The following is a 13,709-nucleotide window of genomic DNA, read 5'->3' on the forward strand; positions in this document are numbered from 1 at the left end:
CGTCCCTTCCTTTGGAGCCGTTCGGATGACCCATAAGATGCCCGACACTTCATCTACCCAACTCCCTCCCAAATGGTCGAGCCGAGTGCGTAGAATGCGAAGAATTTCCCGATTGGCTACTTCGGCTTGACCGTTGCTCTGGGGATAAGCCACGGACGTGAAGTGTTGCTCGATGTCGTAGCTTTTGCACCAATCCTCTAGCATCTTCCCTGTGAATTGCCGCCCATTGTCGGAAACCAATCGGCGAGGGATGCCGAACCGACAGATGATGTGTTGCCAGATAAATTTTTTGACCATCTGTTCGGTGATCTTGGCTAGCGGCTCGGCCTCCACCCACTTGGAAAAATAATCCACTGCCACTAGCAAAAATTTCCGCTGCCCGGTCGCCATCGAAAATGGACCGACAATATCCATTCCCCATTGATCGAACGGATATGACACTGTTGATGCCTTCATTTCCTCTGTCGGTCGGTGGTTGAAGTTATGGTACTTCTGGCATGAAAGGCACGTCGACACGGTCCGAGCGGCGTCTGCTTGTAAAGTCGGCCAAAAGTATCCAGCTAGCAGGATCTTCTTAGCTAGTGCTCGTCCGCCCGGATGTCCCCCGCACGACCCTTGATGTACTTCTTGGAGGATGTAAGGCAAGTGATCTGGGGCGCCTTCCGAGCAGAATTGGCTTCTGCTCGGACCATCTCGATGTAGCATCGCCGAGCTGCTAGCTGATCTCCCCATACTTCTCCCACTTTGTCCTCCACGGGGAACTTGATCTTCTGATGGAAGGTTGAGACGACCGCTCGGAATTCGCTAAGCGTTGGTCGTCCCAAAATGACGTTGTAGGACGAGGGAGAGTCGACCACCACAAAGTTTGTTGTCCTTGTCCTCCTGAGCGGCTCTTCTCCCAGCGAGGTAGCCAGCCGGATCTGTCCGACCGGCTGAACTTCATTACCCGTAAACCCGTAGAGCGGAGTTGTCATGGGTAACAGCTCGGCTCGATCAATTTGCAGCTGATCGAACGCCTTCTTGAATATGATGTTGACTGAGCTCCCTGTGTCAACAAATACGCGGTGAATAGTGTAATTGGCTATTACCGCTTTGATGAGCAGAGCATCGTCGTGGGGTACTTCAACTCCTTCCAAGTCCCCGGGCCCAAAACTAATTTCGGGTCCTTCCGCTCGTTCTTGGCTACAGCCGACTGCATGAATCTGGAGCTGCCGGACGCTCGCCTTTCTAGCTCAGTTGGAATCTCCTCCGGTCGGCCCGCCAGCAATAACGTTAATCTCGCCTCGAGAAGTATTGCTTCTATTTTCCTCTCCCCGAGCGGGCGGTCGGGACCGTTCTCTGGACGCTCGGCGATTCTCCTGCCTTGGAGAACGATGCCGATCAGGAGTCTGTTGCTGCTGTGGCCTATCAGCTCGTGTCCGATCGGCTTCATGAGTTCTCTGTCGCCTGTCGACTGAGGGAGACCGTCGTCCGGCATTCCGAGGCACAGGATGAGTCACGAAGGGAAGACTTCGACAATCCCTTGTGTTATGCGTATCCGTCCGGTGGAAGGAGCAGAACATCGGGGTCCATCTCTTCTTTGTCTTGGGCCGGGCGGCAGCTACCTCTTGCACATGGGACCTGGCGTGGGGGGGGGATCGGATTGCTTCGGCCCTTGGTCCTCTAGGCGGCTGATGAGCGGCGTATTGTTTCCGCTCGGCAGGGGGAGCCCGCTCGGTTGGAGTTTCTTTTTTCCTGGCCGCTTGCGCTTCTTCCACGTTGATGTATTCGTTCGCCCGGTGTAGCATGTGATCATAGTCTCGGGGCGGCTTTCGGATGAGTGATCGGAAGAAATCCCCATCCACTAGGCCTTGTGTGAAGGCATTCATCATGGTTTCCGAGGTGGCCGTTGGAATGTCCATCGCCACTTTGTTGAACCGATGGATGTAAGCTCGGAGCGATTCACGGGCTTCTTGCTTGATGGCGAACAGGCTCACGCTCGTTTTCTGGTAGCGTCGGCTGCTGGCAAAATGGTGGAGGAAGGCCGTTCGGAAGTCCTTGAAGCTTGTGATGGATCCGTCCGGCAACCTCCGAAACCACCGTTGAGCCGATCCCGAGAGAGTGGTAAGAAAAACTCGGCACTTTACTCCATCTGTGTATTGATGGAGAGTAGCTGTGTTATCGAACTTACCCAGATGATCATCTGGGTCGGTTGTCCCATTATACTCGTCGATCGTCGGAGGCACATAGTGCTTCGGCAGAGGATCTCGTAGAATAGCCTCTGAAAATTGGCGATTAATCCTCTCGGGTGATGCGTCCGCTCGGGGGGCTTTCCCCTTTCTGTCATCCCGTCTATGCATTTCATCCGAAGAAGATCCCCTATCTCTATGAGCTAGTACGGCTTCAGGGGTGTGGAATAGGGCTCGATGAAATGCGACGGTAGCCGGTGGTGCTTCCGCTCGACCACCAGACGCTGATGTTGCTTGCTGCTCCGGTCGCTCGGCCGTGGCTTTCTGTTTTTGCTCCACGAGTTTGGCGGCCCTTATCTCGATCAGAGCATCGAGTTCCTCGTTCGAAAGCGCCACCATGTGTTGTCGTCCAGCCTCGTCCATTGTTCCCGTTCGGATACAGGAGCGTTCCCACAGACGGCGCCAATTTGATCCTGTCCGAACGCTGAATCAACGGACGCTGGGCACGTGGCGCTCTCCGGGTTGCTGATGTAGATCTCCAGCTAGTCTCACGAATCTCCAGCGAACCTGCACAGAAGTCGGGCCGGGAAGGGGTTCCCGGCGGCGACCCTCCGACGCTCAAGTCAGGTTAGCAAGTGGTGGAAACAGTAGCTCCAAAGCTTGTATCTCGCATACCTCCGGCGAAGTCTGCGGCTCTTTATATAGAGCGGTGAAAGAGCTTCTACACGCCCACCGAGGCGCGTACGTGTCCGCAGCCCATACCTCGGTATGGGTTTGTCAGAAAGCTTACCTGACGCCATACTTCAACAGTCCCATCGCGCCTTCGATGGGACAACAGGACACCCCGTTGTCAGTCTAGGAGTATGGGCTAGCCATATGACTTGACGGCTGTCAGCAGATGTTCCTGTCCCTATTTACCCACCGCCGGCCAGAACGTCCGTCCGACCGGCTAGACGAAGAGCGTCGTCCGAACGGCCATAATTCCCTGCGCCGGCCGGGCGGCACACCCATTATGTCCTGCCTTCTCTTAGGCCTTCCGCTCGGTCATTATTTACTGTTTCCTTGAGCGTCGAAACCCCGATCCCTGTCAGGGTACCTTTTACTATCAGATGTTTACTGGCAGACCGATCGGCCTGCCCTTTTCTCATGAGTCCGGTCGACTCACCCTTCTTCGACGGACCACCTGGCCTTTTGACCTACACGTGGCGTTGACCCCTCGTTAGGGGATCCCGGGCTCTTACCACCGGATCACATAGGTTTATATAGCTCTCAAAATACTCAAAAAAAAATCTAAATAGAAAAATAACTAATTAGACTTATTCCTTAAGATTTAGGATAAATTAACTATCAAGATGATTCCTAAGGTTTAGGATAAAATTAAATATAAAAAATAAATTAAACTTGATTAACGGATAACTACTTAAAAAATCTTCAATTTTTTATTCTTTCCTACATCACTTACTCATTGTTTTTTATTTGAAATTATTCGGAATTCTATTCATTAGTTATGGAATATAATTTTCATAGATCTTAGAATAAGATTATAATAAATTTTATCAAACTTGTATCAGTTTAAAAATTATTATTTTTAATTTATTCTATAAATTTAAATTTATAGATATAAATATATTAAAGAGATTTACCAAAGTACATTGTTTTTTATTTTTATTTAAAGTAAAAATGATTTAAAATTTTCACGTTCATCACTTAATTTTTATGAAAAGAAAGTGACAGAAAGAGAAAAGGGCATTTCTCAAGTATAGATTTTGTAATTTGTGATTTGTGATTTGTGATTTGTGATATTATAAAAGTTAGTTAGGCAAAATGAGACATTTGCATGTGCGAATTAGTAAAATGCCTCCGTTGAAATTAAAGATTTTAGAGAAGGATTGTTCAGATGTAACTCACGATGATAAAAACTGATTATGTTTATCTCCAATGTCTCCGACAATTTATCCCAAGATTATTTAAAGTGATTTAGAATTTTCACGTTCATCACTTTTGAGACATTTGCATGTGCAAATTAGTAAAATGTCTCCGTATGAGAGTACGTCGTACACTGTCAACTTGAGACCATCCCGAGAGAACTTCCTAATTAACTCACGATTGTGAAATCCGGAGAGAAGATATCAATCTCCCAAGACAAGACTGACGGGCGGCCATGGAGATGGAGCTCCAACTTCTTCCCCCATCACTGTTATTAGCCTTCTTGTTCCTTCTCGCACTCAAATTCCTGCTCAAGAGTCGGCGGTCGGACTCCAAACTCAGACAAGTACTCTCGCCGGAGCCGCCTCTGCCTCCCGGCCCCTGGCGGCTGCCCCTCATCGGCCACCTCCACCACCTGGTCGGCAAGCCCACCCACCGCTTGCTGCGCGACCTCGCCGCCGTCCACGGCCCCGTCATGCTCCTCAAGATCGGCCAGGTCGACGTCGTCGTCGTCTCTTCCACCGCAGCAGCAGAGGCCGTCGTAAAAACCCACGACGTGAACTGCGCCAACCGCCCGGAGGTCGCCGCCGTCCGCATCGTCGCCTACGGCTGCACCGACATCGCTTTCTCCTCCTACGGCCCCTACTGGCGCCAGATGAAGAAGGTTTGCATCGTCGAGATGCTCAGCGCGCGCCGTGTCAAGTCCTTCGCCGCCGTAAGGGAGCGCAACATACTCGACTTGACGAGGAACATGTCCACCGGATCTCCAGTCAACGTCAGCGAAAAATTCATGACCTTGAGCAGCAACATCATCACCGAATCCTCCGTCGGTAAGATATACGACGGCTTTCTCCCGGTGGTGAGGGAGTTGATGGAAACGCTCACCGGATTCAGCATTGTCGACTCCTTCCCCTCCTGGAAATTCCTAGACGTCCTCACCGGAACAACCTCGCGGTTCTGGCAAATCCGACGACGGCTCGACAAAATCATGAATGAGATCATCCAGCAGCACCAGACGGAGAAGAAGAGCAATCAATCAGAGGAGGACTTGATCGACGTGCTTCTGAGGATTAAAGAACAGGGCGACCTGGAAATCCCCATCACATTCGACAACGTCAAAGCCTGTATAGTGGTCTGAATCGGCAATCAAATCTCATCCCCGTGCTGTATCTGAACTGTTTACTAATCTGTAGATTACAGGATATGTTCGTGGGAGGCACGGATACCACGGCGACGACTCTGGAATGGGCGATGTCGGAGTTGATGAGGAATCCCGAGGTGATGAACAGAGCACAGATCGAGGTGAGGGAGGCACTGAAAGGCAAGGCAGGAGTCGAAGACGGCGACGTGGAGAAGCTGAGCTACTTGAAGATGGTAATCAAGGAGACGCTGAGGCTGCACGTGCCGATCCCGCTACTGCTGCCGAGGATGGCAAAGCAGAGCTGCGAGGTGATGGGATTCAAGATTCCGGAAGAAAGCAGAGTGCTGATCAACGCGTGGGCCATGGGGAGGGACCCGGAGTACTGGGAGGACGCGGAGAGCTTCCGGCCGGAGAGGTTCGCCGGAAGTGGGACGGACTACAAGGGGACGTACCTTGAGTACGTGCCGTTCGGCAGCGGGAGGAGGTTATGCCCGGGGTACCAGTTCGCCATGGCCACCATGGAACTAGCGTTAGCGCAGATGCTCCTCTGCTTCGACTGGGAGCTGCCTGGCGGGATGAGGCCGGAGGAGCTGAACATGGAGGAAATGTCCGGGGCGACGGCGTCCAGGAAATCGGCCCTGTGGCTGATTGCTACCCCTCGATTTCCTCCGCCCGCTTGAGAACGTATCTTATCTTCTAAGCATGTTATTTATTTGTACTTTCCTGTAATTTGTATTAGTGCTAATTACTGTATCTTATCTTCGAAGCATGTTATTTGTACTTTCCTCTAATTTGTATTAGTGCTAATTACTGGTGTTTACTAAACCCCAACTGGTGGTTTAAGCTTAATACAGTGTTACAGAATCTAAACTCCAAGTTGTTCTGTAACAATAATATATATCATAGTACATTGGGACGCTCAGATCAACTCCAGAAAGGATTCTATATCATAATACAAGTTTGTTCTAAATCCTTTTGTAGATATTTTTATATGCTCACACCTCCATTTTGCCATGGCATTTCTTCAAAATGAATATTCCTTGAGATCGCCCTGTGAATCTCCCAGTTCCAAGTCTGCTAGACATTCTTCTGCAGTTAGGGGAGGAAGTTGCCTTGTCTTTCGCTTTAGGTTGTGCTTGTGCCAGTCAGATTTGAAGTGTTCTCTATATTGCCTAGCATCTCCCAGTGCAGCATCACAGGTGTTGCATCTGATCTGCTTGGCCTGTTCTTGTCCGCGACTATCCCCAGCAGAAATTTCTTGCTCGTGCAACCTCTCGCCGAGTTGAACAACTGCGTCTAGATCCTTTGATGAACTTGAAATAAATTCTTCAGTATCATACTGGCTGACATGAGCATCCCCTTCCGTGTGTACTGATACAGCAAGTATTTCCAACCTCCCTTGCAAGTTCCTCATCATGGCATCACAATCCCGAAAAAAGCCAGGTTCTAACTCGCAAACCTTCACAATTGAGGATTGGATTAGAGTCAGAATGAATAGCACTTGACTGGGGGAACCAAAACAAAATTTGATGTTTGAGTTTGATCGGTAGATCCTATACATCATCCTTTATTACCAATAAATTAGTTGTACAAGTGCATAAAATCTCACTATTAAGAAATTCAGTGTCAGCCCTTAGTATTTGATAAGATAGAAATGAACTTTCAAGCTTGCTTTGAACATTCCTTCAATATATCCATCAGCCTAAATAGCTTTTAAGTTGGCTATTTTATCCTAACACCTAGGTGCACTTACATTTCAATTTAACATCGTTTAAGGTCCAAAATGGTAATGGAACAGAAACGAAGAATGTCCGGTGAAATTCAAATAAAGGAGTTAAAAGCAAATGACACAGTGAAACATGTATAACAAAGGCTAATACGTATGTAGTTTCTAACCACATTACTTACAATAGATGGCTCATTTCCAGACTCATCCTTTGAAGTAATATTAGCATTCCAATCACTGAGTTTCTCCATAAGAGTAGAAAACCTTTTCTCTGGTACAACAAGACGCAATCTCATGGGGGATCTTTTGATAGGGAAATGGTTCTGAAGCTCCCTAATAACTTCCAATGCCTACCAAAGGAAACAAAAAACACAAAAAACAAAGTTATGATGCCATTGTTATTCTTCAAATTGATATTGAAGACGTGACAACTTCATGGACCAAATAATAATAATAATAATAATAACATTTTATTTCATTTTAGGGAGTCTGAAATATAATTCATCTACAGTTCTGTTCTAAATCATCGTAGATATAAATACATCTTACAAAAGTCTCATAGGCAACAATTTGATAGGATAAAATTCTTTGGCCAAAAAAAAATATGTTTGTGTTGGCAAAAAAAAAAAAAAATGATGCAGCAATAATACAAGATAAACATGAACTATGATGTTTGGAGTTTTAAAAAGTTTTAAATAAACCAGCTACCTGCTTTTTTGAGCTTTGATTTGGATCCACTGCAAAATGAATCTCATGCATAAGTCGCTCAATCATGCTAATTGTATAGGGATGATGAGTTTCAGGGTTGATCGTTTTCTGCATCACAATAGTTGCAATATCCCGGAACTGACTAGATAACTGAGATTCTCTCTCCTTCCCAGCAACTTGAAGCTCTCCTTTTTCCAAGATCTATCAATCATCCACATTTTAAAGATCTTCCAAATTTACAGAAACTCAAAAACTTTTTTTTCCTTTATTAAACATGAAGAATATATAAGGAACCAACATTTTAAAAATAAAATTTGCATCAATTGTTCAGAATAAGAGAATGTTAGTGATGTATTTATCATGTTAAATCAGAATTACAGATGGGTCAAAGCACAAGGAAAAATTCTTCCCAAATGACCAACATTAAGAAATAAAATTTGCAGATGTGATCAAACATTGGAGTGGAAAAATCATAGTAATATGATATTTCATGTTAAATCATAATTGTGGATTGGAACTGTCAGAGCACATAAAAAATTTCTAATTTAAATTATATTAATCAGAAGACTCTGTAACAAGAAGAGACCGGGTCCCTTTTACAAGAACTATGACTCAAATCAAACAAAAACACTCTATCCTCCCTCACTGCATCATGAGTTCTCCAAAAGGGTAAAGAAGACTTTCCATTTGCAAACTCCATGATGCCTCAGCTCAAAGAAGGAAGAACAATCAGATTTCAGGCATTGTGGACCATGGACCCTGATTTTCACTCAGTGATGGAGAATACTTGGAAGGAACCTATCTTTGCAAGCACAACATCTATCTTGAAGGACCAACTATTTTGGTAAAGCTTGTGATCAGCAAAAGAATGCACAAGGAGTGAAACCATAAAGGATATTATAACCATTTATTGACCCTGTAGCCTGATAGAGTGATAGGCTTGGGCTCACAGGTGCATGCAGTTTCAAACCATGAACTTCATATGCTGAGGTAGTCTCTCAAGCAAGTCTGCTCAGCGCCTACTTCCAGTCATTCATTTAATCCTTACAGGCCATAAGGAAGCTACCCCCCTTCAACCGTGGGTTTCACATTCCCTGTAAAACCCAAAGCTGATCTTTAGGAGAACACATTGGTCACCTTTCTACAGAGTTTAGTTTCTCACCCCTTGTATTATTCTCAAAGTATAGATGGTGATGCTTATATTAATGTATTCCATTGAATCACATTTGTTCCAGTCCCTTGCCATCTGAGATATTACTATGCTTACACTGGTTTCATATACTTTATTTTTCGTATTCCATGGGACATTATTTGTTCAGATCGTTATCATCTGAGCAATTACTTGCTTGCTCTAGTTTCAATTCACTACTAATAAATGAAAAAAATGTTGGCCTTTTTGTTCTCGAATTGACAATATATTGCTTATCGAATATATTTTTCTCATATAAAAATAGTTCCCAAATCATTACTAGGCACGCTAATCTGTAGGTTTTTTTTCTTTCTAAAACGTCAGAGAAAAATATAGCATCTCGAGCAAGACAAAAAGACTCCACATATTACCTCCAAACATATTTTTGACTGATCATCGGTACCAAATGCTGCAATCAGTTCTTTTGACTTCGCAAGAATTCCTTTTGAGACATTTGAATAAACTGTTTGTGATTGCAACACTTCATCCAAATCCTTCTCCCTGAATAATAATTGAAGAGAAAGTATGACACAAGTGATAATGAACCAACAAATAAAATAGATTTTATAAAGACCAAAACAAACACAAGGGAAACAACAAGTACAAGAGTCAGAATTGTCCGAGTAAATAAATATAGCAATTTTAGTGAAGGTCAGTTTCCTAAAGCTTCGAAATTTCCATTAATCTAACTATGATATACACAAAAACAATCTCTTTATCCTATTTACCAATGAAAACCTCCTCGCTTCCTTTCCAAGAACAATTTGACAAAACCCGTACCAATTCGGTAAACACGATAACCCCATATGAGAAGCTTTAGTTACATTTTCCAGTGGACGAACAGAAGTTAGATTTTAATCGACATAAGGAAAAAAGAAGGTATCGGGATTCTTACACTCCTGATCGCCACGAAAGGACCTTGTTCTTGTAGCAGGCGATCTCGAACCTTATTCCGTGCTTCTTGAGGCGGACGACCGCCACGTTCGTGAGGCGCTTCTGCCCGATGGGCTGCACCAAGGTCTTCGACATCTTCTCCCCTCGAACAAAATTCTCACCTTCCCAATTCGACCAATTCCTGCGGCTGTGGAGAAACGAGATATATGCGCTCCAAGATTCGTGCAAGTGGTTTCGGGCTGGGCTTCGAATTATTAACGGATCAAATTTAAAATTTAGTGTTGGGCTTACTAAGAACATATTTATTTATTTTAATATAAATAAAATTAACAGATCTAATATTTTATTAGCTGTTATTGTTTGGTTTTTTAATTTATTCCTCATCATTATTTGTAATGCTTATAAAGTTCTATTTTTTTATTACAATTTAACATCTCCTTAAAATTATGCTCTATTATCAAATAAGTTTTCTTATACTTGATTACAATAATTTTAATCCCTTAATTATTTGATTATATTATTGGAGAAAATTTAAAAATCAAGTTCCATCCACTATCTATCTATATAATCAGCATGCAATTTTTTCCACATATAATATTAATTATGTAGTAAAAACTTGAGTTACTTTTGAACTTTAATTTGGGTTATTTCTATTGAATGCTCTGCAAGTGCATTAAAGAATTATTTCCTTAAATTGGACTAAGGAGAAGACGAATAAAATCTAATTAAAAATATTAGATCGAAAAAGTTAATTTAGGAATAAATCTAAATATCATCACTAGTATAATTAATTTTCTTACCAAATTTTAAGAATTAAGACGTACTACCAACTAATTTTTTATTGTAAAAATCTTTAAGAGCCAAGTTATTATAATACGATATTTTTATTAACTGTGAATTCCTTCTTCAATTAAAATCAATATTTTTTTAGGATAATAAATTAAACAAAATATTATTTGGACATTGATTGCCCCCGCCTTTGGTCTTACAATCAGTACGGTACTGACTCATATCAAGTCACATCGACGACCACAATTTATTTCTCATTTAATGATAGAATCTAATTGTTAATTATTGAACACATGATTAACTCATTTTCATTTTTATTCTTGAATTGGAGGATCCCACCTTATTACTACGGTGGAAGTTAAAGAAGTGGCAGTTAAAGGTTAAAATTAAGACGATCGTCCGATCGGATGAAGTATTTTTTGATCGAGCGAAGCATTCCCAGATCGGGAGAAGAGATTTGATCTATCGTAGCTCTCGACACGGGGAGCGGTCAAAAATTTGACATTCAAGGGAGAACGACGTGCAGAAGTTGAGCCGAGTGGCTACCCTGCTCGGCCGAGCAACGGACTCAACATCAGCCGAGCACAAGGATAGTAAGCTTCCAGTCGATCGGCAATCCCGTTCGGCCTAGCGACAGATCACAACAGAGGATTTATGGTTTAGCGGCTTTCTCGTTCGGCCCGACAGCAAACAGTACACGGGCAGTGGACTTCTGGCTGAGTGGTCATCCCGCTCAGCCTGGCAATAAATAGCACGCGGACAAGGGAGTTCCGGCCGAACGACTATTCCGCCCTACCAAGCAACAGACGCGACATGATATTTTTCGACATCCTTTTGGGAGCTTGTACCGCTGACAGACGGCATGATCAGACGAAGGATCGTACGGCGGAAGCTTCTACTGTCACTTCAAAGATATGCTCGATCCGTTAAGATTAAGTGTCAGAGACACTTTACTAACAAGTATTTTCAGGGAAAGTTTTGAGATATGTGCTCGCCTTGAGAAGCATGCACACGCTATTCCGGAACTCTATAAAAAGAGGGATCCAAGCATCGACGGAGGTATACGTTACACGCGTTATTTACTATTACGCTACAGTTCTTACTTCTTGTTTCTTCTTGCTTCACTAAAGACAGACTTGAACGTTAGATAATCATCGCCGGGGACCCTTCTAGGATCAATTCTTTTTTAAAATCAATAACTCAATTCCAGCAACAGATGCATGGCAAAATATGCTACTGCACGATATGGATCAAAAACTAGATAGTAGTGAAGAACATGAGAGATTCTTCTTGGCATGATGATTTAAAAACAGAAAGAAAAGCAAAATGAAAAAAGAAAAGATACTTCGTTTTGAATTTTGATGGATCATGAACTCCAAGAGTGTTGGAACATCACAATCCTGCTTGATCCTTTGCCCACTTGGCTCTCAGCAACTTCAGCAGAGCTCTGGCCTTGGACTTGGCCCGCTCCCCGCTCTGGCTCTGCAGCAGCAGCAGCAGCTGCGTCAAGACCCCGGCATTAATGGCGTCTGTTCTTGCTTTCTCCGAGTCGCTGCACAGGAGCAGCAGTGCCCCGACCGCGTGCTCGCTGCCTCCCTGATCATCGCAGGGCACCCGGAACACCATCTTCACCAGCACCGCGATCCCGTTCTCCATCTCGCTCATCCGCCTCTTGCCGACTCCCGACGCCAGCAGTCGCTCGAGCGTGCCGACGGCGAGCCTCACGTTCCTGTTCCTCGAACGAGAGGCGTACAGTGCGCTCGACATGTACGCGACGAGGCCGTCCATGGCGCCTTCTCGAATCGCAGTGCTCCTGTTGGCTTCGAGCGAGCAGAGGCTGCAGATCGCTTTCAGGGTGGCCTCCCGGATGTCGGATTTGTCGAGTAGCAGAGAGACCAACACTTGGAGCAACCTCTCCCTTCTTCCTAAGATGAGGCACAGCTCGTGTGTCAAACTGCACGATGCGATCGCCTCCAACAAGTTACACAACCTGGCCTTGACCCTGGAACTCCCTTGTTCTAATAGAAACACTAGTCGAACCAAGTTCGATTCATTTCTTAACATGTTTAGCGACTCCCAACCTTTGGAAGAGCTTAGATTGAGGATTCCATCGAGGGCTAGTTCTATGACCTCGGCATTGTCTGCCACAGGGAACTGGAAGAGCACCTGCAGCAGCAGCTCGAACAAACCTTCTCGAATCAAACTAGCCTGCCTTGTGCTCGACTCCGAAGACAGAAGCTTGATGATTCTAAGCGTTTCCAGCTTTGTCATAGTAGTGGATTCTCTGAATTGGAGGTTGTGCTTGAGGGTGGAGAGTGTGAATTCCGTGCTTTCGAGTGGAACAGTAAACATTGAGCTGTGGCCGAGGACCCAATGCTGGATCAAGTGCCGGAGGGTGTGGTTGGGGACTAAGGATGTATCATGGAGCCTCTGCATTGTAACCGGGCATGTTAAGTTGCCACAGGCCAGCCATTTCTCAATGCTTGCCCTGTCATAAGTCTGGCCTGTGCTAAGCGTCACTGGATCACTGAACAAATCCAGGCTAATTGGGCACCTGAGCAACTCAGGAACACTCACCATTTGCAGTGTTCCTACAGCTGATATCTTACAGTAAGAACTGGTTTGCATAACTAAAAAAAGGAGAGTGGGGAGAAAGAAGTACCTGTGGTAATCAGCTCACAGATTTCACTGTGCTCTCAGATATGCACAGAAACTTGAAGAGCTACCCAAACAAATAGAAGGGCTTGGTGGGGAGGAATCAGAGATGCAACAACAAAAGATGGAGGTGGTAATTGCTTGTCCTTGTCTGGACAATGTCCTCATTCATAATTGAACAAAAAATCATCTGTCTTCGATCCCAAAAATCTGAATTAACTGGTCAAAGTTGGACCATTCCATGAGGTTTTCGATGATCTAATCAATACAATAATATAATTATGAGGTTTTGGATGCACCTGCTTTAAGAAGAAGAATCACAGTGGGTGGAAAATTAACAACACTGACAAACTATGTGACAAAAATCATACAATTGGACCATCCATCTACAACATGACAAGAACTTTAGAGCTATCGAATAAAATAACTCCAACCCGTGCACTATCATTTTGACAAATGAATGTTTAGCATCTGAGTCGTGAGCATTAAACAAATGAAATAAGATTATGATAA

The 13,709-nt window shown here is 44.4% G+C and overlaps 3 protein-coding genes across 4 annotated transcripts; 1 reads left to right on the forward strand and 2 right to left on the reverse strand.

Annotated features, from left to right (window-relative positions):
- The first annotated feature begins 4,277 nt into the window (after nt 1-4,277).
- On the forward strand, nt 4,278-6,060 carry LOC121974379 (premnaspirodiene oxygenase-like). Its single transcript, XM_042525408.1, has 2 exons — nt 4,278-5,226; nt 5,295-6,060. Exons 1-2 carry the CDS (start codon nt 4,330-4,332, stop codon nt 5,913-5,915), a joined length of 1,518 nt encoding a protein of 505 aa, XP_042381342.1. The 5' UTR covers nt 4,278-4,329; the 3' UTR covers nt 5,916-6,060.
- On the reverse strand, nt 6,052-9,930 carry LOC121974380 (ribosome maturation protein SBDS-like). Its single transcript, XM_042525409.1, has 5 exons — nt 9,754-9,930; nt 9,230-9,359; nt 7,670-7,870; nt 7,144-7,311; nt 6,052-6,694 (listed from the first exon to the last, which is right to left on the reverse strand). The coding sequence occupies exons 1-5, from the start codon at nt 9,885-9,887 to the stop codon at nt 6,260-6,262; spliced, it is 1,068 nt and encodes a 355-aa protein (XP_042381343.1). The 5' UTR covers nt 9,888-9,930; the 3' UTR covers nt 6,052-6,259.
- A 1,832-nt stretch (nt 9,931-11,762) lies between these two features.
- On the reverse strand, nt 11,763-13,338 carry LOC121974381 (U-box domain-containing protein 26-like). 2 transcript variants are annotated; one of them, XM_042525410.1, is made up of 2 exons: nt 13,204-13,338; nt 11,763-13,138 (listed from the first exon to the last, which is right to left on the reverse strand). In XM_042525410.1, exon 2 carries the CDS (start codon nt 13,119-13,121, stop codon nt 11,934-11,936), a length of 1,188 nt encoding a protein of 395 aa, XP_042381344.1. In that variant the 5' UTR covers nt 13,122-13,138; nt 13,204-13,338; the 3' UTR covers nt 11,763-11,933. The 2 variants fall into 2 exon arrangements, with proteins under 2 accessions (XP_042381344.1, XP_042381345.1); XM_042525411.1 differs by having other exon boundaries at nt 11,763-13,132; nt 13,204-13,322.
- Between the last annotated feature and the right edge of the window lie 371 nt (nt 13,339-13,709).

This window comes from Zingiber officinale, chromosome 4B (assembly GCF_018446385.1).
Source record: "Zingiber officinale cultivar Zhangliang chromosome 4B, Zo_v1.1, whole genome shotgun sequence".
Classification (NCBI taxonomy): Eukaryota; Viridiplantae; Streptophyta; class Magnoliopsida; order Zingiberales; family Zingiberaceae; genus Zingiber; species Zingiber officinale.